General features: G+C 34.6%; 1 protein-coding gene across 1 annotated transcript; it reads left to right on the forward strand.

Moving 5' to 3' along the window:
- Window positions 1-9,418: 9,418 nt before the first annotated feature.
- On the forward strand, window positions 9,419-24,453 carry VIP (vasoactive intestinal peptide). The gene is made up of 7 exons (XM_072410443.1): window positions 9,419-9,665; window positions 11,007-11,123; window positions 18,341-18,481; window positions 20,780-20,884; window positions 21,627-21,758; window positions 23,218-23,332; window positions 24,155-24,453. The coding sequence occupies exons 2-7, from the start codon at window positions 11,017-11,019 to the stop codon at window positions 24,161-24,163; spliced, it is 609 nt and encodes a 202-aa protein (XP_072266544.1). The 5' UTR covers window positions 9,419-9,665; window positions 11,007-11,016; the 3' UTR covers window positions 24,164-24,453.
- Window positions 24,454-25,042: the final 589 nt, after the last annotated feature.

Here is a 25,042-nt window from a genome sequence, read left to right on the forward strand (position 1 = left end):
TTCACCTGCATGGAGCACTCATTTGACCACTCAAATCTTCCACATATAAGCACCCCACCTCAAATCAACTCCAGGCCTTTTATCTGCTTAATTGATAATGAATAACAAAGGAATTACCCACACCAGCCCATGAAATAGTCTTTGAGTCAGTTGTCCATTCACTTTTGAGCCCCTGAAATGAAGTAATTGTGTTAAAAAAAGGATTTAGTTCCTCATATTTTTTTGCAATCTTTTTGTTCAACCCACTGAAATAAAGCTGAAAGTCTGCAGTTCAACTGAATCTGAGTTGTTTCATTTAAAATTAATTGTGGTAATATACAGAACAAAAATTAGAAAAAAGTTGTCTCTGCCCAAATAATTATGGATCTAACTGTATGTGTTCACTTGGGCATGCCGGGTTTCTGATATTGTGTGGATGAATCCGTGTAAATGCTCAAAGTTTTAATGTTGGCTTTCTGTTTTTTTTTGGATTGCCCTCTATTCCCAGTATTTCATATGCCTACTTGTATGCACTTTGTCACCCCCCCCCCCCCCCTATTTCTTTCTGTTAGATATTTGTATTACTAATATTATTATTATACTATTACAATGACAAATATAATGACATTAGTTGATAGAAATAAGTATGTTGTTATGGTGAGTGTTTTTTACACTAAAAAATTTAAGATACTGCAAATGTTTACGGAGAATATTTACATTTTGATATTTTAAATAAATAAATATATATATTCTGCAATATACTATAATTCATTGATGTTTTACATTTGCAGATAAATATTAGTGTGAATTGTTTATGAACTATGAACTAAAAAAATCCTGAGAAAGTCTTTCTGGAGGTTTCTGTGGGTTTAATGTAAGAGCCTATTTAAAATAAGCAATATGTGGAAACTGTCAAAGGTTCCAGCTATAGAATATTTAGAGTCTCCAGCTGATATAACTCATCAACAAATTATATCTTAAAGTCTGTACAGAGATGGAAGGACAGCAACAAACTGAGTATTTACACTCTTTTTAAAGGATGCACACCTCTAGAGGACACACTTATGTCATTTACAGCTGACATATGCATTTTCCAAAAGAATTACTTTCATGAAGATATCATAGTTTGTTCACTAGGGACAAGAAAGTGTCTCCAGATCTGATCTGTGAATATTAAACGCTGAACTGTTTCTGACCCTGTTCACACTGAAGCATTTACAAGAATTAAATTTTTCTATTAATGAATATTTTAGGTTAATTTGTTAAATAAAAAATAAAGAAAAAATTCACCAAAAATAAAGTGTTTATGGGGAGTAACAAAATTAATCAACAAGGGACATCAATTTAAATAATTATATATTGTCTCCAACAACCTGATTAAGTAAACATAAAAAAGACTAAATATGTAAAAAGAACAAACATGCTAACGCCCCCTAGTGTAAAAGATCCACAGGTAAGGAATTTATACTTATCTGTGTAGTTAGACATAGGCTATTCCAAAGCTCTACTTTAAAGCTAGACTGAACACAAAATTGAATAAGGCAAATTCTTAAAGCAATCATTTTAATTGGTGTTAGCTTAATTGTAAAACTTTTGAGCCCATTGGGCCTTTTAGTTGCCTGTTAACAGATTGTGGTCAGTCAACTGCTTACTTCTTCCTGTGAATCATGCCTACAAAAATCTCTCCTTCCAAATGTAGATACCTGGTTTCCACTATAACACAGGGATGCTGGAAGAATAGGTAGTCTGGCCTCTATTGTTCTTCCTACCTCATGTGTCATATGGTCACATCAGATTGACCCCCCCCAATGGCCTTATTCAGAGACAAGAGGAAATCAGCTAAAGCATAGTGTGCAAGTCATATAATGACCAAATGACCACACTATAATGACCAAATGACCACACTATAATGACCAAATGACTTTGCCAACTTGGCCAAAAAGACTAATATATATTTCCTGAAAAAGCCATTAATTCATAAGTATAAAAATGATTCACAATAATAAAAATACCCTTAAAATGCAATTACATCAGTATGGTATAATATATGGTATATAGATATAATGCTCAAAGAGAAAAGGAGAATACATGTAAAAAAAATGCAGAAGGGAAAAATAAACTGAAATTTTAAATAAGCTGCCTAAAGGTAAAAGGAGGAAGTCGAAAAAGTTACGACAAATCAATGGCACAAGTACGGCAAACAGTTGACAAGTTGTCTGCAATATAAAGAGCCCTGAGTGCATTAAAACTGAAGACAGGGGCAGGTCATCAAAAACTGGTTTGTCAGGAGTTTGTTTGTGACTATGGCAGGCAAGAGAGGATAGAGGAAACGCAAGACATTTGGAAGACTATTAAAAGCCTTCAAGAAATTAACGTAGAAAAAATAAATTTTTGCATAACTCATTAGGTTTGCAGACTCTTTGATCATCATTTTTTTTTTCATTGATGTACAAATCTGTAGAACATAAAGTATTATGATACCCCAACATTTACTTCACCAATACCTAATATACTTAATATATATATATACTTTATATACATAATATGTAAAAATGGGGTCACTGATTCCTTACTAAAAAAAAACAACTGATGACAAATGTCCAAGAGGCAATATCATTTGGAAAGATCCTCCACATATGTCTCTGGGATATCAGACCAAATAAACACAGCAAAACAAGCAGAAACAAAAAACAAAAAACCAAAACCTTTTATGTTTTTGATAGAACATTGGAATTTTAAACCACCTTCTTTGCTGTTTGTGTCCAGTGAACTGGTTTCCCTTCACCTTCTGTCTTGTAGACACCATAAAAAATGAGGAGTTATTTCTCCAAAGAGAAAATAATTCCCATTTTAGACAAACAGGTTTCCCCATTGAAGGATTTCTCTCAACTATTGTGCTTATTGCATACATTTTATTTTAATATTATTTGTTTCCTATACTTTTCATGGCTTTACAGATACCCTAAAACAAAAGAACACAATTGTGGGTGGGATTCCCTGCCCCTGTGATGTATTATAGCTATAAAGAAATACTTATATTCTATATTAGGTGTTGTCCAGGTGTCAGTGCTGGAAAGTTTGTTTTCTGGAACAGAACCCAGGCTGTAGTAGTAGGACCATATTTATTGCTGTGAACCTCAACTTACCATTGATCAACCTTATTTGTTACAGATCCATGTTTAGGTGAACTGATTAATTTGCACTAGTCATTTGCACATATACAGTATTTGGATAAGTGCTTTAAAAACATTGTAACATTTTGAAAACTATCTTGTTCTTTTATTCCAGTTCTTGCCAAAGAAAAAAGTATTACAAGAGAAGGGCAAAAGGTGAGCATGATATTCACACAGAAAAGAACTGTACACTGGATACACTGTCCTTGAGTCATTAGGTAAGGGATGAAATTTCCTGGAATTAAGCCATAGCAGGATCTCTGGTTTAAGTTAAAGCTGTCAGCAGATAAACAAATTTCCAGGCAGTTTTAATTTAATTCATTTCATTTTGGCACAATTTGATTAGATCGGAAGATTAGGAATCACATAATATTCGATAGACATTTTTAACATAAGGCAGCATCATCTGAAGACGCAACAAATATGTAAAACAATGCAAGAATGGCAACGTGTGGTCATCACCAGCATGATGACACTGGGTTACAACGTAATCTTTGAATGTCAAAGCATCAAACCACACATAAGACTAAAACTACAGAATAATTGGATTTACTTAGTGCAAATGAATAGACTTCTGGGTGCCGGTCAGCTACTTTGTTCAAAAATATTATTTTTATGAAGAGTAAGTCACTGAGTTTTACTGTGTTATATGAAATATATCAGTTTATTGTATTTTTTTTTACGGACTTGGGCTTTTATACAACACGATAATTACAAGTATAATAACCCTATTATATATTTAAAAATTAAACCATATGACCAAATGATTTTACTGTGAATCATTTACATGATGTGTCTTAATCTTAGTTTTTATCTATAATGTCTTATGGTAAATGCTTATCTTTATTTAGCTTCTACAGGGGAACTATAAGCAATGAGTTTAAGCAATGAGTTACCTGTATCTTGGAATGCATCAAGTTTTGAGGAAAGGGTAACTAAATTTTTTTTTCACTTTATAATCTGCAAATAAGGCAGATGATATAATAATATTAATATTATTAATACACTAATCATCCGTATAGCAAACGTAGTTTGATTTTGTTCTCTTTATAGACATTGAAAGAGTGCAGTGTGTGCCTGGAGGAATGGATCAATTTAATATCTGCCATGACATGTTGATAGACAACGTCTGGGAAACATATATCAGATTTTCGTCTGAGATGAGCATAACTGTTTTTCTTGGGTGAAAATCATCTGGCGTATGTACATTGGTCCAAGCGTGCTTTAGCTCTGGCCAACCTAGTTGGGTTGAGGTACTAAATAAATGTTGGCTGTTCACATAGCAAAGAGAATATTCCCCTTGAAAGGCAAATTTCACTTAGCTTAGTAAATTAGATAAATATCTGCTGACTTCAATGCTCTAATTATGTGTAGGGAAAATCCAATCTTTTTAGATTTTTTTTTACTTGATTGAATATTCTTTGCAAAGTGAACTATGAACACATTTACTAAACTAAGTGAATAATCCCTTGCAATCTTATAATTCACCTTTGACAGTAAACTGTCCAATTTCCTTTAGTAAATCACCCCCCAGTAGCTTAACAAAACAGTTTGATGTGTTAGTAAATGTAAAATTGGCTATCAACATTTGTAAGAAATATTACCATGGATTGTTAATCCAGAGAATAATTGAATTTGAAGATCAGAAAGATTTTGTTTCCCAGTTAGAGCAGGGACCATTCATTAAAGGTTCTCTGCAATCTTCTGCCAGGTTTAGGGTTGTGCCAATACACATTTTATTAGATATGTTTGTTTTTTAGATAAGCTCAATGTTGTACAACATTTAAAGGATAGAGGCAAAAGAAGGGTCTTTTTGGCAAATAAAAAAAGGTTTTTACTTCTGAAAGTTACCAAATACATACAGAAAGTAACATTTATACTATAATTACCATTTATACTATTGCTAGACATCACACAGCTCAAATAAATTGTGTAGAATTTAGGACAGTCGTCTCCATTACCCAATGTGTTTCCCCTTGTGGCTTCTTCAGGGTTTTTTTTTAGAGACACTTGGTTTACAAAATAATATTATTGGGAATACACAACAAAATATTGCAAATTCATATATTCTAACAATAATAGTATAGATAGAAAAAGTTAATGAGTTACAATTGTGAATAATGACCATGTTATTATGTATACATAATAGTGTACAGTGCTCAAAATAGGTTTGGGTTATTGTATTGGTTCTTGAATAGGATAAGAAATAGAAAATGAAGAATGAGAAGTTGTCGTAACATTAGTAGTTGTTTTAAACTATATATTAAAACAAAAAAGGAAAGTAATCCATCATTAATAACTGAATACATACTTTTACTGTTTCAACATATACATGTCATATATCTATCTATCTATATATATATATATATATATATATATATATATATTTTATATATTGCATATTAATAGAACCACATATATATAACATTTATACACATGTATACATAATGTATCTATAGGTATCACTTCATGCATATCAGGTATTTCCAAACGGGAGTGTTAAAGTGTGTACAAAAAGTGTACGTCACTTACATAACTGGTATAAATGGTTGGGTGCAACATGGTTACCCTTGGAGGCTAAATGCTGATTGTTTCCAGTGATTTATAGTTTTTTTTCTTGAACCAAGAGACTCTTATTAGAAAAAGTCCAAAAAACATAAAAAAGTAGGTAAAATATTTATTCAAAATAGGTGAAGCAAAAAGCAGGGTAAATCTTGTTAAGAAAAAGAGTACTTACTCGCAGAGTAGTGTATGAAGGAGAGCTTGGCAGCAGCCAGCCACATGTACCTGGGCCTTTATGACATTCCTAGTTTCAAACCCGTTCTTTAATAATTTCCCTATCTAACCCTTTACCACACTTGATTGAATTGGTTTCCATATAGATGCTCTCATATATAATCTTTACTTCTCCAATACCCTGATACCTTGCAAAGACTAATAGAATTTTATGTGCATTGATACTTATACACATTTTATGGCAATTGTTGTGTCATATACAATATGATAATATGTTTACAACGTTCTTTTACTTAGATCAATATAGCGTGTATTAGGCTATTGGGTTACATACCCACATGGTATCTTTAACTTATGGATCTATAGGTCATATGGTTTTATTGTAATGACTTTATTTCATGAAAGATTATGATCACTATCAATGTTATTTGAACTGTTTCTTTTAGATCAGTATCATGCTCAAACTTAGTAACTTATGTTTGCTACTACACAACCACGCCATCCACATTATCTGTTCCAGTACTTTCATCACACAACAGGTACAATATTTTAGTCTATTTAGACAATTCCTTGCCTGAGCCCTTTTTTTGACATCACACAATCTGTTCACTTATATCATAGGCCCCAGTACTATCATCATATAATAGATATGGTACTAAATTGCCTATACACACTTACAGTAGTATTTTACCTGTACACATCCTTTCTGACACAATTCTCCTCTTCCCCATGACTCCTATATCCCACATATCTCAACATCAACATCACTCTCACCTTCCATACTCACATAAGCTTACACACACTGTCACCCCATCCACTTACCACTTTCATTTCATTTCATTCCATTCCTTTCCATCTATTCTTTCCCCTTATTGCTCCCAACTTCCATCATCATCCCTCTGTCTCATCATTATCACCATCTGCGTTCTATAATCCCCCTCCCTCCTTCCCCCTACGCAATCACTTCACTGTCTCACTGTGTGATGGGAGTCTCATCCGTTACCGGGGACGGGAGCACTGACACTTAGGATCAGTGCAATAAGATGGGCAGGATTCAGACTCTTTGGGCCTGATTTATGAAAGCTCTCCAAGGCTGGAGAGGATACACTTTCATCAGTGAAGCTGGGTGATCCAGCAAACCTGGAATGGATCTGGTCCAGGATTAAAAACATTTGCTATCAAATAACAAACTACTTTTAGGACATGCATTCCAGGTTTGCTGGATCACCCAGTTTCACTGATGAAAGTGTATAATTTCCAGCCTTGGAGAGCTTTAATAAATCAGGGCCTTTGAGGGAATGAAGCCGCAGGTGAGGTGGGACAGGGGTGTGATTGGGCACCACACATTAACGCCCATTACTCCTACTTAGCACGCGCATTCCTGTGCATGCGCACTGTCCCCACTAGGACGCTGCAGCCAGTCCGATATAAGGCGGGCTGTCAGCTCCATTAACCCCTTCAGGTCGCCACAGCCGGCCACACTCCTGAACTCTATTTTGATTAAATATTTAAACTCCTTTTTTTTTTTTTTGTATTATTTAGACCTTTCCTAATAACCAAGTTGCACCCAGCCGTTTATACCACTTATTTAATGTTATTTTTAATAAGTTATTTTATGTATACATGTTATGTTGTATGTAAATGGTTCCATTAATATACTATAAAATGTATATAAATATATATATATATATATATATATATATATATACTGATTTGAAACAGTAATAGTATGTATTCAGTTATTAATCATGGATTACTTTCCTTTTATATTTATTTTTTCATTTTAATATAAAGTTTAAAACAACTACTATTGTTACCACTACTTCTCTCTGATCCTAACACAGAGGTCAAAATAACTGCCACTACTACACCTTAATATCTCTCGATTAGGATTTTTATTTCTCCATAATCCAAAAAATTAAGTCCTTTGCATTTGATTTGCTTACTTCTGATATGTTATCCATCATACTGATTTCTTAACTCATATAACTTATATGTTTTTGACCATTACCTAACATATTTCATTTTCTATTTCTTATTCTATTCAGGAACCACTACAATAACCAAAGCTATTTTGAGCACTATACACTATTATGTATACATATTAACATGACCACTTTTCACTTGAATTAAACAATACTATACAAAAGTGTAAATGTTACTTTCTGTATGTATTTGGTAACTTTCAGAAGTAAAACCTTATTTTTGCCTCTATCCTCTACATGTTGTAAAGTTAATCTGGGGCTGGCGTCTGATATTTAGTTTGAAATTTATTAGAGAATCTAAGCTTTAGGAATCCCTCTGTTCTAATCAATGGAATTGAACCTTTTTTCATCATCCTAACCATATACAGGTAGCCCCTGGGTTAAGGACAACTGACATACAGATGCCTCCTAGATACGAATGAGGCTTCCCTGCTCACTGTGTGCAGAACAAAGGCTTGAAGGGGGGAGGGGGTGGTTTTCCATGACTTGCAGAATAAATCCTTTGCTAAACACAGCTGAGGTTGTGGGTGATCTTAGGGGGTGAGCTCTTTCTGCAGCCTCTTGTAACTCTTTAATGACCACGACAAACTCTGCAGTTCTTTCTTTTCGCATATCAAAGCACAGCTTGCTCCAGATGGTAATGAATGTCCAGGCTCCATAAAGATTTTTTTTTCACTTTGTTTGTGATTAACCCACAGTGAGGATTTTATACAGTAACTGACACCACACTGCCTAACCATAAGTTGAGACAAACATAATTGCATTTCTAAAAATAATGTACCTGTTCTGACTTACATACAAATTCAACTTAAGTACAAATCTACAGTCCCTATCTCGTATGTAACCCAGGGACTACCTGTATTCGCACAGCTCTGAAACAACTATAAACTTTCCTCTCTGTACAGGACAGACCACCCAATAGCCTATGCAGCCATAACTTAATAGTCAATAATACAACTAAAAATGAATTGATGTTTTATTGTACCATTTTATCAAATATTAAACTGTATCTAAATAGAGTATCTTGTTTATTGTGTAGATGACATGATAAAACAGTGCATGAACAGAACATGGACTGTTGACTAGTGTCAGACAAATATTCATGTTTAATTAAACCTATTCTATAAATCAAAGAGAATCAATAAACCAATCTAAGTCTCCCTGGTAATACATTTATAGCACTTGCATTATTAATCATTGTTTGGGACACAATAGTAAAATGAAATGACATCCATGCATGCTTATAGAAGAAAAAGAAGTCCATGTCTGTAGAAGAGGCAGCTTTCATTTGTTACTCTGATATAGTTCTAATAAGATCAGTGTGGTGTGCTTGTATGGTAATGACACTGGAGATGCACACTCATTCATTACCTAAGTAAATGAACTGCTACATAGTCCTATCTTATGGAATTCATTGATCACCCAGACTTCATCTGTAGTCCAGGGAGGTGATGACGACTTTTTGGAGTGAATCCCTGTGGGATCTGGAGTGACGTCTGCACACATAGCACTCGGGTTTGTCTTGTTGACCAGCCCTTCTCTCCCCACTCGTTTTATAGGAGCATGTAGCAGCCTGAGAGTATTAAAAGAAAGGATCGGAGCTAAGGACACAACTTGCACTGACAAGCAGGGAAACATCACAACTTGCAGCTGCACCACTTCTCTTCCCCAAAGCCTGGGACTTTCAGCACCTCGGACAGAGAACAATCCCCTTCTTGTACCATTGGGAGCTTGGGATAAGTTTCTTGGATCGAGGACATCCATCGGGGTAGAGGAAGCCCTACAATTCTTGGTAAGTACATACATGAATATGATCTGCAGAAAATATAGTTGTATCCTTCTTAGATATATTGATAGATGGATAGATTTGGGGAATTGGCTCATGTATTTCTTGTGGTTTTACATGATGGTTTAATTTCTGAATGTTGCTAGAGTTTTAGAAGATACATCAGTTTACATTTAATATCTACACACTAACAGAATACTTTATTTCAATTGTGATAGTATGAGTAACAAATCTATACCAGTTTATAATATTAGCAATATAGTAATATATATATATATATATAATAAAATATAAAAAGTAATATATAATAAAATGTAACACATGGTAAAATGTAATGTAATACACAGTAGTAAATACACACAAGTAGTAAACACACAGCTTTTTTGTTTTTACCTACATTTGTGTATACATATCTATATATATATATATATATATATATATATATATATATATAAATATATATATATATATATATAATATACCTGTGTGTTTACTATAATACAATACAATCAAGTTAAATATTTGATTGTATTCTGAAACTATTGTTAATCAAAATAAAGTCACATGTAAGAAACATGGTATTGCAAGGAGAACTTCCTTATATATGTAAATTGGAAAGTTTTAGGTATCTCTTCCTTTTTTATAGGTAACATTGGTTTAGTATTATAGACATATTATATATATACATGTGTGTATATATATATATATATTTATATATATCTTTATACATATATATAAATAAATATGTATGTGTATATATTTATACATTTGTAAGTAAAAATAAAATACCTGTGTTTACTTTATACTATATATAAATATTTATTTATTTATACACACACACACACATATTTATATCTATATACCTAGCTATATATAAGTATAAATAAATATATATATATATATATATATATATATATATAGACTATTATACACATTGAAATATTCTGATTCTAAAGTAAAATGCACTTACAAAACATGTATATAATTCTGGAAAACAAACCATACAAGCGATTAATTTTAGGTTTAATCTTCAAAGTGCTTAACACTCTTTGCTTTCATCATAATAATGTTAAAATACAGCTGGTTAGCCTATGAGCAAATAAAATGCAATTAGTGCTCTGGAGATGTCTTCATTATTTAAAATGAAATTAGTAACACGTTTATAGGTTAGATTTATAGACAGAAACAAATAGTTTAAAGTGTGTTTTAATGCAGGCAGTAATACCTGTAATCTAAACGCAGCATAGGGTTATGAATTTTAAGGGCTGAGGCAAGTGATTTGGTATATATGATATGTTGCTATGTTTTATTTTGATTCAATCTAAACAGTGGTTTGTACTTTAACAGAGCTGAAGTTATGGAGCACAGAACCATCTTCCACCTTATGGTGACTCTCACCTTGTTCAGTGTTTTCTACCTCCGAGCACTCGCATTACCTCCTTTAGGGTCCTATTCTAACAGCAGGTAAGACTTTTTTCATGGGTTTATTTTAGTTGGTTTACCATAAAACTGTCTTTTATTTTAATTGACCTATCATGCAGCGATTTACAAAGTCCATAGTCATGCCACTAACTGTCCTTGAAAGGGGGCTCACAATTTCAATGTCGCTTACACTGTCTATTGACAATACTGGGGTTTATCCAATTAAGCTAACTGCATGTTTTTGGAGTGTGCTAGTAGTAAGTATGAAAGCAGTGACATTTGTAGTCATAGCCATATAGGACTCCTAAGCACAAAAACATTTTTTGTTACCCAAACAAAAATACCAATGGCTGTCCCATCCAATGGCTTGGGAGATGGAACCTCTATTGGAGCTCTTTGCAGTCCTACAACTATTCAGTACGTTTGTGTCTGAACCTGTACTGCAATATACATAGCATTGGAGCTGTAGTGGAGTGTAGCTTGCAAAGCATGGGGGGCTCTAACTTGTATCACCAAATTTTATGTTTGTTGATAGACTAAACCAATCAAATATAGGTCATTGTTATCCCTTCCAAATAATATCATTTTAGTTGACTTTTAGGATAAAGAGATAAGATTTTTAACATCTCTCCCATTTTGTGGTTTTAGAACTCCACTATGAAAATATCTTAAAACACTGTTTAAGTACTAGGACACATAGTTAAAGTGAGTTTTTAAGTTAATGGAGCATATGTGGTTGGAAATTACTTTTGCAATTCCTCCCAATAAGCCACATTCCCTCTGGGGAATTACAGCCTGGATGTCATTTATTAGATCACTTTACAGGGCATTACAAATTCCATGAGTTTTTATACTGCATAAATCATTAAAATACATCACAAACCTATATTAGTATAGATATTTTTATTGTTCAAATTACTGTAGTATGAAAACATATACTGAGTGCCAAGTTTGATTCAAGATATTGGATTGTAAAATGTAAAATTGGCAAAGATATAAATTACAGTTACAAGTCCTTAATTCATCTTGCTCTTTACACTTCATTGATAGTTATGGTTTTTAAAAAAACAACTGCGGGAATAAGCTCAGGGTATTTCTTTAAAGTGGCTTTATCACCTAGTAATGTGTTTGGCATTCCCATTCTAAGCAGTGGGGCTGATTTATTAAAGGAATTGAGGGTGTCTATTTAGAATAGTGAATGCTCACCTAGCTTAATAACAATTCAACCATCCAATCCACTGCATGCAGAAATCCATTTTTCTTTTATTTACCTTGCAGATGATTGGGTAGCACAGGAAAAATTCTATATTTGTAACTCATCTTATATTGTAGAAATAAACACAGACATCTTTTGGGATTTTGAAAGTAGAGCGTTTCAAATTGGCTAGAGAGGTTCATACATAAGAACATTTAAATGTGTGGTATTATTATATGAAAATAATTTTAAGAAGACCCCAATGAAGGGTCTCAAAATGGAGCATAACATGTGCAGTATAATAAAATAAATGGCTGCATTTAAGGGGTAAAATGGCATATAATATATATGTAATATACATTTTTATAACCTTTTGAGAAGCTAAAGAAGACTTCTGTAGGCAAGAAGCTCAGTGTCATCCCCCTGGAATATACTATATATATAGTAGTCATATTCCATCCTGTATTCCACTAGGACATTCAGTTGGTGGAGGTAGACTATTACCCTCTATGTAGAAAGTGTAGATGTAGAAAGTGTTAGCTTTGAGCATGGCGAATGAATTTCATGGGATTCCCGGGTGGATAAATGCCACGGGATTCTCTGCAGACAGATCTTGTTTCTAGAGCCTCAGAGGAACATTTTCAATGTGTGCTTATTGTTAAACTGTATTTACTCCACAGCATATTGGCACAATGTATCCTTCATAGAATTGATATAAACAAGAAATAAGAATTAAGGACTAAACCATCGCAATGTGACAAGTGTCAAATATTTCACAATAATGTAATGAGCTTTTACACCTACCAGGTATCTAACCTACCAGATCATTATAAACCATTTATTATTCACATCAAACACATATACCTCTACCTATGGCATAGGCAGAGGTGTATGTGTGTTTTGTGAATATTATTTAAATGTTGTATGAAATAAAAAGTATGTTTTAGTTCAATAGGTTAGAGATATTGTAGGTGTAAAGCAAATCACATTGCAATATTGTAACATTTCACAGTGACAAATTCTATTTATTACAAAAATCAGGGCTAGTGATATTAGTGATTTAAAAGAATTTTAAGTGTATATGAGTTTTCTCATATGTGACATACTTGTCTGTTACATTTTAAGGCACCTGACTCCTTCAGTTGTGTTGTATAGGTTCCATATATTTTCAGATGATATTTATTGATCACATCATTGTTCTGCTTGGTTTATGTAAAACGTATGTAGCTTTACTTGTTATGTTTAGGGGTAATAGTGAGATGTTTGAATTATTACAGTATACTAAGAAGTCCTCCTGTGTGCCAAACAAAAATCACATTCTAAATGAGTGTCAGAGTTAGACAACCTAAAATTTAATCAGACATAAATTTTCATTTCATCTTGCTCTTGACCTTGATATCACACACGTTTCTACTAAAATTACACTAAAATATCTCTTTATATGAATGTAAAGCAGCAGAATGCCATTTCTGTTTCTGTTGGTCCAGGTTTGAGGTTTACATTCACATAATTTGCTCTCTGATTTAGACAATTACACAAAGTGGGCTGGAAGGCTGAAATGTCTATATATATGCATCGGAAGCACCAGATTTCAAAATACAGTTAAATCAACTGCAATAACTTCAAAAATCCAGATGATGGTGTCATGCATCCCCAACAGGTTCTCCACAATGAAATACAGAATACAATATAACACTTTTGGAAAAAAATTATTTAAATACATTTTAACATATCACATGCTCAGTCCCTTATATGTACAACCTCCACACAGTTGCTTTTTTTTCCTTAAACATGCTTTCCTATACTTATCTATTCTATCTTATCTATTCTAGTTTTGTTAATTCATTCAGCATTTAAGCATAGTTATGCCAATCATTTTTATATTTTAAAAAATATAAGGGTCTAACTAGGTGTAAGTGGATTGGCAACAAGTCTAATGCCATTCCTCCACTTTCTGAATAATTTAGTTTAAACCTTGAAAAACATTTTTATTGCCAATGGATAAAACATGTGCCTATTTCCTCAACAATATAGTTTGGTACACTAGGCAAGAGTGCTAATACTCTTAAACGAGTGGAGTGGGAGTGACGGAGCTCCCACTTATGTATGTTTATATATTTTATCTTTTCAAGGTACAAAAAATGTGTTTTTTATCCAAGTGGGGTGCATACAATGTCCTTGTCACTGTTTGCCCTGAAAGCTAGGAGAGTCCTTTCTACCTGTCTTTTAGTCGGGACTTCTGTGTTCCCTACTTTTGTTTTAGGAAACCTTTTTAAATCTTAGCATTACACTCTTTGTAATCTATCTTCAAATATTTACACACTGGAATTGATGTGTCCAAGATTACAACCTTTACTTTACTTCATTGTTAACCATTTATTTATAAATCAGTATGAGCTGAAGTGTCTTTACTAACTGTTTTCTCAGTTGTGTTTTCAAGTAGCTTTGCCTACCTCCAACTCTCTTAAATCCAAAATAGGATCATAGTAATTCTACTTTCCACAGCACAAATGATGAAATTAGTCTACACTACAATAAATAGGGGTTGTAATTAGGTCTGGTAGATCATCGACCTAATAACAGCATGCAATGATAAGCTGCAATATGTAATATTTTAAACATTTTTGTATGAAAAAAAGAATAGACTGCAGAGATGGAGACATAATCCTGCCCCTGTACAAAGCATTGGTCAGACCACATCTGGAATATGCGGTCCAGTTTTGGGCACCAGTTCGCAAAAAGGACATTGTTGAATTGGAGAGAGTGCAGAGAAGGGCAACTAAACTAATAAAAGGAATGGAGGAGATCAGCTATGAGGAAAGATTAGCTGAACTGAATCTATTCTCCCTTGAGAAGAGACGTATAAGGGGGGATATGATCACCCTGTATAAATATATAAACGGTCCATATGGAGAACTCTCTGTTTCCAATTATTCACTTTGAGATCATTACAAAGAACAAGAGGACACTCTTTGCGTCTGGAGGAAAAGAAGTTTAAGCTCCGGATAAGGAAGGGATTCTTCACTGTAAGGTCTGTGAAAATGTGGAATGGGCTCCCTCAGGAAGTAGTTTCAGCAACTACTATAGACAACGTTGAGAAAAAGCTGGATCCTTTTCTAGAAGCACAAATTATACCTTGGTATTATCGATTTAAAGTAAAAAAAACAGTGACTGTTGATCCAGGAATCATCCGATTTCCCCTGTGGAAACAAATTGTACCAGGGTTTTTTTTTCCTTCCTCTGGACAAACTATGTCTTATAGGGTTTTATATCTGGGATATGTTTATTTCTCTAGTGGTTAACCTTGATGAACTTAAGTCTTTTTTCAAACTGGCCTACTATGTAACTATGTAAAAGACAGTCAGATAAAGATAGTAACACAGGAGGAGGAGAGGACCCTGTCTTCAAGAGCTTACAAACTAAGATTATTCAGGAAGTTTATAAAACATTTCAGAAGCATACCAGTAAGTTTTTGTCTATGAAAAGTTATTATAGCAGAAGTTTTGTTTTGAGAATGGTGATCTTGACAGGTCATGAAGTATGCAGTATAGTTTAGGGTAAATTCCAATAAAACACATGTGCAGATATTTGTGTATGTTGCTTGGTGCATTGATGTACCTTGTCTTACCTGTGTCCAGTCATTACTTAGGGGTCCTGATACTTTTATGCCAGTGCTGCATATGCACTTTTATACGCATGTGCTGTAGTGCATTTAACTAGCAAATCTGCTGTTCACTGGATTTGTATTTTGCATTTTAGCTCATTAGAAATAAATAAGTGCAACCCCAAAATACTGAAACAAAGCCCGTTTTTGTGCTCTTCTTTGCTTAATGCTTGATAATGTGCACAAATTAGTGTTAGGCTGGCTTTAATGCAGAACTCAAATCCTCTGACAGTGCTCAGGGTTTTGCCAAAATAGATAAGTAAGCTTGACACATTTGCAGATCATGGAAGACCTAATGAAGCATAGCGGCCAAAGTGCCCTCATTCAGTGATGCAGTGGTCACGACCCCCCTAATCTCTTTGTCATTAACGATGATGTCTTTACCTGCTATTCTTCCTGGTTCAGCATCTTTGCCCTTCTTGATTGAATGGCACAGGATGATGTAACACATGCACATGTACATAGGAATTCCTTCCTTCTGGCACCAAAAAAAATGCTAACAATATACAGTGAATTGTGCACCATCTAGGAAGGCATGAAGGTAGGGCAAACTGGGAAATTGCCCAGGTCCCCTACATCCTTTGAGACCCCAAATGACTGATTGGCAGGGGTGTAGGAAGCTGAAATTCTCCCCATTTGGTGCCCACTTCATATTACCCTTGAGGCAACATTTTCATCCAGAGTATTTTCAGCAATAGCCAGTATGCAATCAGAGGTTTTAGACCAAGACTTTAGTTTCACTCCATTTAAACCTTCTAGCTGTGTAAAAATACAGGTGAGGACTTTGTTCTGCCAAAAGTTCTGTTCCCACATCCAATTGGACCTTGTTATACTGTTTTCATTATACCAAAGAAAAAAATACTACATTTCAAAAATAAAACTATTAATATGTGTATAAGATATGTATGCATATAAAATAATTTGCAATGTATTTTACAACAAATTAAACACATATAGCCATAATGGTTTGTTGTCATCTCAGTGTATTAAAACTTAGCAGACTGCAGAGAGTGACGTGCGGTATGTCAACACAGACGCTGAGGGAATTTATCATAGGATAACAAGAGATATTATATATTATGGAAAGAAATCTTGACAGGCTGTAATTCCATGTGAACATTTTTGTTCTGAAAAAGAAGATCTAAGGTTTTTTAGAGATTATTTGAAAATGGTTTCATTTTGTTAAATGTTTCATACAGATAGGGGTCAGTTAATAAAGAAGTGAATCTGACATTCACTAAACATTTTTGGTAGGGAATTCTCCAGGTCCATGCAATTGAATGGCATCCATTGATTCCCCAACAGGGAATGTTTGGTAAATGTCAGATTCGGCATTTATAAATAGACCCCCAAAGAGTTGTACTAGTTTCAGACTTATGGAAAGAACTTACTGTTCAGACAGAGGAAAAGCAAGGAGAGAGAAACCCTTACATTTCCAGTTTCTTTAGTGTCATTTCCAGTCTCTAATAGTGACTCATTGAATGTAGTATGACAATGAAAACAATGGACTATTCTGTTTTGGGGTTTTAAGACCCCTCCCCTATAATGTTTTCAAAAGCAGCTTTATCTGTTCCATTCTTTGATTTGATAAAGCAGAAAATATTAAATTAAAGCTATATTCCAGCCTTACCTGCTGTTGTTCAGGCTCCTAGAATTGCTTACTATGATTTCACTGCACACTGTGAGCTTCTCATAATAATTAGAAGCTGTGGAAGGTCAGATAGTGCCCCCTATTTCCTGGCTGAATGACATCCAGCATGATCTAGCACTTCCACTTTAATCTTACCATCCCCACCTAAATTGAATTTCAGTATGGTAAATCATGAAGGCCAGATATAACCCGTAAGCTTAACCTAGACTGTATACCTCAGAACATCAGAATGACATCCACGCAGCAACTAAGACATTTTGGAGAAGTCTGAACACCATTGCAGGTGCAGTGAACAAAAGTGCCTGTAGTGGCAGAGGCAGTTGGTGCAAAATGAGAAACCCAAGCACACAAGAATTTAGATTTGCAATGCAGAACTGTTTTTCTGAAAGTTAACAAGAACCAGGCTACTGCTTGAGTCGGGGTTAAGCACTCTTGAGACATGTATTAAGGCGCTTTGGCACCCTGTTGGCTTAGACTGGAGAATACCAAGGTGTACCCATTATTATGTATTTATACCCAATATGATTACACTGTACATGGGCCCATTATGAATATATAGTGGGCAAGTAGCACTCATCCAGCCCTATAGTTGGAACATCTGGCAGTGCTTGTTTCAGGCTTCAGAATCTTCATTAGCGCACTCCAGTCATTTGTCTTCCATTTCTTTTGTTTATTTGAATTGGTATGTGATCAAATGGCATATACTGGGAAAAAGGAAAAATTATATCTGTTGTTTTATTTTTTTGTAGGCTAGGGAACAGGTTGCCATATGAAGGGTCAAATGATCCAGACCAGACACAGGTATCCCTAAAACAAGACATGGATCTGTTGCAGAATACACTCCCTGATAATGAGAAGTTCTTTTTGGACATGACACAGGGAGTTGGCAGGTAAAGAATAAATTTATTATTTACAGGTTTTCAGTTATTAATGCCATTTTCGTTGTGTTGAATACCATTAATAATCTTAACAAGAGGATAGCTCACTTCTATGAAAAAAAAAGATCAGTTTTCAAAAATATTGTGACAATTCTAAAAAATGTCAAGGCTAGGGGCTGTTTTTTTTTTGTTTTGGTTTCCACATCATGAAACAGCTTGGTGCACCCTTGTAATACACTTGATTTGCTTAGTTAAATTATTTATTTGCTCGTGACATTTGGTTGATGGTCACCTATACGAGCAAAACTAACAAAAGCCTGTTAGTCTAAGGCCTAAGTAGTAGCAAACTACTTGGAAACTACTTGGAAACTGTTAGATTGATATACTAGCATGCCAATCATTTGAAATTCTATTGATGCCATTACAAGAGATCCAGAGATCTATAAAACCCTATATATAACCCTATAACCCTACCCCCAAAAATATGACTGTTGGTGGACTTTAAAGCAGAACTCTGTGGCAGCCCAGCAAATTAAAACAATAAAGCTTGATTATGCATACTTACCTTCACTTTGGAACTGTCTGTCCTCATGAATATTTTTCTGTAGCCAGAGGATTGTTCTGAAGAAAGTTAAGGGTACCTATATAGGGGGCCATAGGGAGGGAATGAGATTGAGTTAGAACGGGTGAATTGGAGGGGTGGGTAAATGAGGCTGTTTGTTGCCTAATGGCTGAATTGTACCTAGAGTCAGTATAATGACAGACTGCCAGTGTTATTCCAGAATGGCATTTTATACCATTAGTTTAGTGTCCAATTGTTGGTCTTATCTTTACTTTTGCTAAAGCTTTTATCTCCATTTATCAAAAAAAATATATATAAAAATATAAAAAGTTGTTGTTGTTGTTATTTTCCTCCTAAGAATGCTGGCCACATAGCTTCATTTTTTTAAAACAATGACCTGAAACAAGTTTGCATTATATGCAGGGGTGTAGTGGGGCGGACACGGGTGGGAACACCGTGCCCTCACTTTTTTCGGGAATGGGCTCAGACCTGCGATGGGGGAGTGGGCAGGTTCTGGTATCATGACATCACTCTGGGGGAAGTTTCTTCCCCTTCGAGTGACATATAGGCAGGGGCGTAGTGGGGCGGGCAAGTTTACATAACAATGATGCGCATGCAAGCTCGCCATGGATAGTACCGTGCCCCCTCTTCTTTTTTTACGACTACACCCCTGAATATATGACACCACTCCAAAATCTGGATGTAATTGTTTTGCATTGCCAAAGAAACTTAAGTAGGTCATAAATAATGCAGTAAATTATATCAGTGTTGTAGCTCCATTTGCTGCCCCTCTTGTGAGCTTTTAATACATGCCCCCAAGAAGCTGATCATTAATGCCCTGGGCTCTCAGGCACTGGACCATGTAGGAAGACAGGAGTAGTACTGGAAAATTGAATACTGGAAACATGTAGTCAATATTTTTGCCCCTATACTCATTTCACTAACCTTTTTGATGCTGAAGTGCCACACACATACTCATATACGTTTATATAAACCAAGCAGACAGACAGTGCTACCTACTATATAATTTGTAAATTCATCTTTCACAAAGCCAAAACTTTACTAAAGTTTCTGATGTAAACAATCATTTTCTGATAAGCACTTTTTAAACACCTTAACATATTTTTACAACATAACTTCCTAACAACCCCTCTGAACCACACCCTATATGTATTTTTTTTTCTTTTGGTTTTGTGTTCTGGCTTCTCTAGTGTTTCTGCAGGTTCTTGCCCAGTGTTGATAGATCTTACTGCAGCACTGAACAGTGCTCATTTAATGATGTATGTTCAATCTCATAATGTTCAGTTGAGCAGGACTATAAACAAAGTTTGCTATGACACACCCCTAGAGAACAAGGTCATGACTATCTGGATTTATAGTCAGTGGCTGAATGAATCTGGTCATAATTATACCAGGAAATTGGGCAGTGATGAGAAGGGCGCAAAGGGTATAGAGCAAAACTAATTTTCACATGGGGAAAGGGGATAATTAAAAAGTTCCAACTGAATCATGCTCCAAAAAAAATGACTATGCAGATATGGATATGCTTGGGCCCAGTAAGTGTTTTAAAGGAGCTTTACATATTTTAAAATGTTAAGAAACATTTTTGATAGAAATCCATGGTTTTACCTAATATTTCCAGACTATGACCATTTTATATGTTTTACAACTGGTGGCTTTATCTTTTTACTATACAAACACATTCTTTACAACAAATAAACAACAGTTAAATATTTCCTTTGTGCCAGGACATCTAGGCATGCTGATGGACTCTTCACCAGTGGTTACAGCAAACTTTTGGGTCAGCTTTCTGCTAGACGATACTTAGAATCTCTGATTGGCAAAAGAGTAAGGTAAGAGGTCATTGTTAACAAGCAAACTGTTCATAAAGATTTCATCAATTTAATGTAGGGCTGTAGTTACCATAAGTTCATCGGCTAGCGCCTAGGGCAGAGAGGGTAGTTAAACCCTTTTTTTTACTAAGTGTGCTTTGTGTAATTTCTAAGTTTAGCATAATTTCCCTGCATTTTTTTCTTTACATGTGCTAAATCTATATTACGAAATCAGATGATGTTGTCAGGGTCCCTTGATAAATTGTTAACAATATACATGCACTAGCATCTGGCCTTGAGACAGAAACACCAATTTTTAGATCTCTTGAGGGCAAAGGTAGATACATGAACGACTAAGCATATCTCCCTATTTAGGTGAATAAGCAATAAAGGAGGTTAGCGGGTTTACGGACTTTGAAGCCAAGAGATATAACAGATATAAGCCAAGAAGCCGGCACTTGGAATGTTCCAATATAGACGCTTTTACCAAAAAATATCTTGATATTAAAATAGTGGGGTATTTTGAAAAGAATTGGTTATATGGCTATTTTGATGATCCTGTGAAAATTTATTTAATTCCCATTTAGGGGGAATTTTTGGATGATACCTAAGCTCCATTTTTACCTTTTACCTTTTGTTCTTGTAAATTTTTTTACAGTTCATGACTCTGCAAGCATTTAGCTTTTTTGTGATTGTTCTGCAACTTAGAATACTTTCACAACCTTTGATACTTTAATTTATTATTTACTTTTGTTCATAACAGCAACAGTGTTGTGGAAGATCCTGCTCCAGTAAAACGTCACTCTGATGCAGTCTTTACCGATAACTACAGCCGCTTTCGGAAGCAGATGGCAGTTAAGAAATACTTAAACTCAGTTCTTACTGGAAAGAGAAGGTATTGATACATGAGCAGAAGGACTTTAATTAAAATAGCACTAGCAATGACAATTGTAGAAGGACAAATACATCTACTTAGTCATGATTGTCATTACCTTGTGAGATTAATTTGGATTCTTTTCAGACAAGTAAAATGATTACTGTGTACTGTATCTAATGGAATAAACCAGAGAAAGTAACACTTAACAAAATTGCACCTCTAGCATAACGATGTAAAACTATTTTCTGGAACATTAAATTCAGAAACAATTCTGTACATGCTTGTGGCAAACCTTTACCTACAGGACTGCATGTATTCAGTATAATATTATGGTTTTGTTTTTAATGCTTCCCCATGCCAGTTAAGTCAGTCTGAAAAGAACTGAACACTGCACATGATGATAACTTGAACATTCTTGGAAATGTGTCCAATAAGCATTTGGCTAACTTTAAGAAAGTGTTGGCTAACCTATGTAATAATTTTTAAGTCCAGCTAGTTTTTTATTTGGGAATTAAATTGAGTTCTCTAGCAAATATTATTATGGGGAAATATCAGTAATTTTATATTAAATAGGATTATAAATATCTCAAACTAGACTGCATATACAGGTTGACAATTGAAAATCTGGCCATCGATAATCCGGTTCATTCAGTTTTCTGGCATGAATTTCGGATCGCATTTTCAATACAGGGATTGTAGTATTTGTTTGGCCACTTATGTTTTGATGACGCTCTTCTCCAGAAACAGCTGTTAGGTCTTGCTTGCTACACTAAATATACGAACTGTGCAAGATGTCCGCTGGTGCGGCGAGAGGAAGACTGGCCTGTGTGTGCAAAAATCTGTAATTTTCGAAAATCTGGCACTCCTTAGGTCTGGAGTTTGTCTAATTTTTGAATGTCAATGCTATAGCATAACCCTTGTGGGTCAGATGCAGTTCTTTGGGTTTGGTGCCTAATAAAAGATTTTACTTTGAAATGTCCTTTCCAATGACAAACCAATCAATAATTTGTGGTGAGAGCAGCATTACAATCCTTAGCTGTCACTAATGTCATACCTACATTTTATAGATATTTTCCAGAATATACAGTTTGGTAGGACTGTTTTGCTAATTAACAGAAAATTTTAGTAACAAATTTAACTTTTTGACTGAATATTAGCTCCAAGTATATTTCAGTAATCTTCTTTTTGACACCAGTTTGAGATGCTTAAGTTTGCTTCATTCAGAATTCATTGACAAGTGCATATGGCCTGCAGTCAGCCTCCTAGCTTCAAGCTGCTTTTGCATTCCCATGGACTGAAAGCAAAGCAGTTCTGACCTCAACAAGCTTGTTAATACTGGCCCATACATATGCACATAGACATTTTTTATTTGAGTAATTTAAAAAAAATTATTTTGTTTAAACATTCAAAAAATGAAGTGGCCAATGTCTGGATTGGAATGTGTGACATAAAAAATTCTATTTTTCATGTTTTAAAGTCAAGAAGACATCAACCCCGCAAATCTCAGAGACGATAATGATCTAAGTCAAGCACCATTCTCAGAAAGCTATGATGATGCCACTATGGATGAGCTGTTGAACCACTTGCCATTGGTATGTTAGTGGTTGTAAATATTGTTTTTTGTGTTAAAAATCACTTTGACCACTAGAGCTAAGTTTGTGCATTGGGATCTGCATTTTACATTTGTAGCATTTTGTGTATTTTGAATTGTGGATTTCAAGCAGTCTCATTCATTTGAGATCCATTATTGCTCTCATTGGATACATTTTTCGCCATTGCAAACCACCAAGAATATGTGTTTAAAATTAAAATCTTCCAGCTGATTTATACGGCCAACTAGCATTCAAGTGGTCATAAAAATCTTGTACAATGTCATTTAAAATAATAGTTTTATTTGCTACAACAAGGCTTCAGTTTGTGATCTCAGAATGCTATATGTGGGCCAGCACTCTTTAGTAAAACCATTTCCACCTTAAAGGCACTTATTCTACAAATGAAAAATAAACTGCCTTCATAACAATATAAATTTCTAAGAGTTCCTGAACTAAATATACACACCTTTATCCACTTGTGTGTGCCAGGGAATTCTAGGTTCTCTCTACTTCTGGGATACTTAGTAGTAGCATGGTCTGCTGTGACTACAGCTATGGGGCAGTATATTGCTATGTGTTTATATAGGCATATTACCATTTTCTGGCACTTGCCAAATTTTGGTGCTGAACTATTGAAAATTGTCATACATAATGCTGTCACTCCTTTTCTATTTTCACATTTGATTGTCCACATTAAAAAACCTTTATCCTTTCAAAACACACAACATGCAGAGTCAACTAGCATCTGAATAGAAAACATAAGACAGGTGAAGTGTAACTCCAGCAAAATAATAATAATTCTTTCTTTCCATTTTTTTGCAGAACCTTTGAGGAAGACCATTCAGTTGTTTAATCAGAAGAACAAGTTTACTATATTTTTGAGTTTCACATAGTATTTCAAGAAGATTACTTCTGTATTCAAACCAAAACAAATATGTTGTGAGGTGAAAATTGTGGCAAATATGTTTCTTATAATAAAAAAAAAGTTGATGTTTACACTGTAAATATTACCTTAGAGATCTCTATTTAGAGCTGTAAATAGATATGCAAGAATTCATTGAAAACCTGTTATTTCATATGCTTTTAAAACTTTATTTCAATAAACGCATTTGAAAGACGAACATGAGGAAAATGAAAGTGTTACATATCGAATCATGAGATATTTTAGTGGAAGCACTAGTATAAGTATTGACAGGAATCCTTGACCACAGCTAACACCTAAAAACCACAGAAAGGATCAGTGTGGCCATTTGGCCCCATGCATACTGGATGTAGTTTATCAAAACTGGAGAGGAGACAAGTGTCAAATATAACTGGTTGCTATAGATAACTTTTTTTTCTACTTTTGTAGTCATCCTTACATGCCAAAAGATATAACACCCTAAACCATTATTTTTTCTTTTGGATATACACCAGTGGATGGAAGCAGCCAAAGTTTAAGGATTCCAATGGTGAACGGCCCATCCTAATATTTTTACTCCGTTCTCCAGTAAATGCATCATACAGCCAAGAATTCTTTCCTGCCAATATGTCTCTAAATGATGGATACATGGATTTTCTAATCAAGACAATGAAAAAACATATGGTGGCTGTGGAAGGACGGCAAACTGAGAGTTCAAAGGAACTTATTTCAACCTAAGAGTTGTTCATACAGATGGCTGGTTGATCCAACTAGTGTCCTTTATAAAATCTCTAATGGGCCGAACTTTC

Source organism: Pyxicephalus adspersus, chromosome 4 (assembly GCF_032062135.1).
Source record: "Pyxicephalus adspersus chromosome 4, UCB_Pads_2.0, whole genome shotgun sequence".
Lineage (NCBI taxonomy): Eukaryota > Metazoa > Chordata > Amphibia > Anura > Pyxicephalidae > Pyxicephalus > Pyxicephalus adspersus.

Coding starts and splice junctions, on each gene's coding strand:
- VIP (XM_072410443.1), top strand. CDS start 11,017: ATGGAGCACAGAACCATCTTCCACCTTATGGTGACTCTCACCTTGTTC. Junction 11,124..18,340: donor GGGTCCTATTCTAACAGCAG/GTAAGACTTTTT, acceptor ATTTTTTTGTAG/GCTAGGGAACAGGTTGCCAT. Junction 21,759..23,217: donor GTTCTTACTGGAAAGAGAAG/GTATTGATACAT, acceptor CATGTTTTAAAG/TCAAGAAGACATCAACCCCG.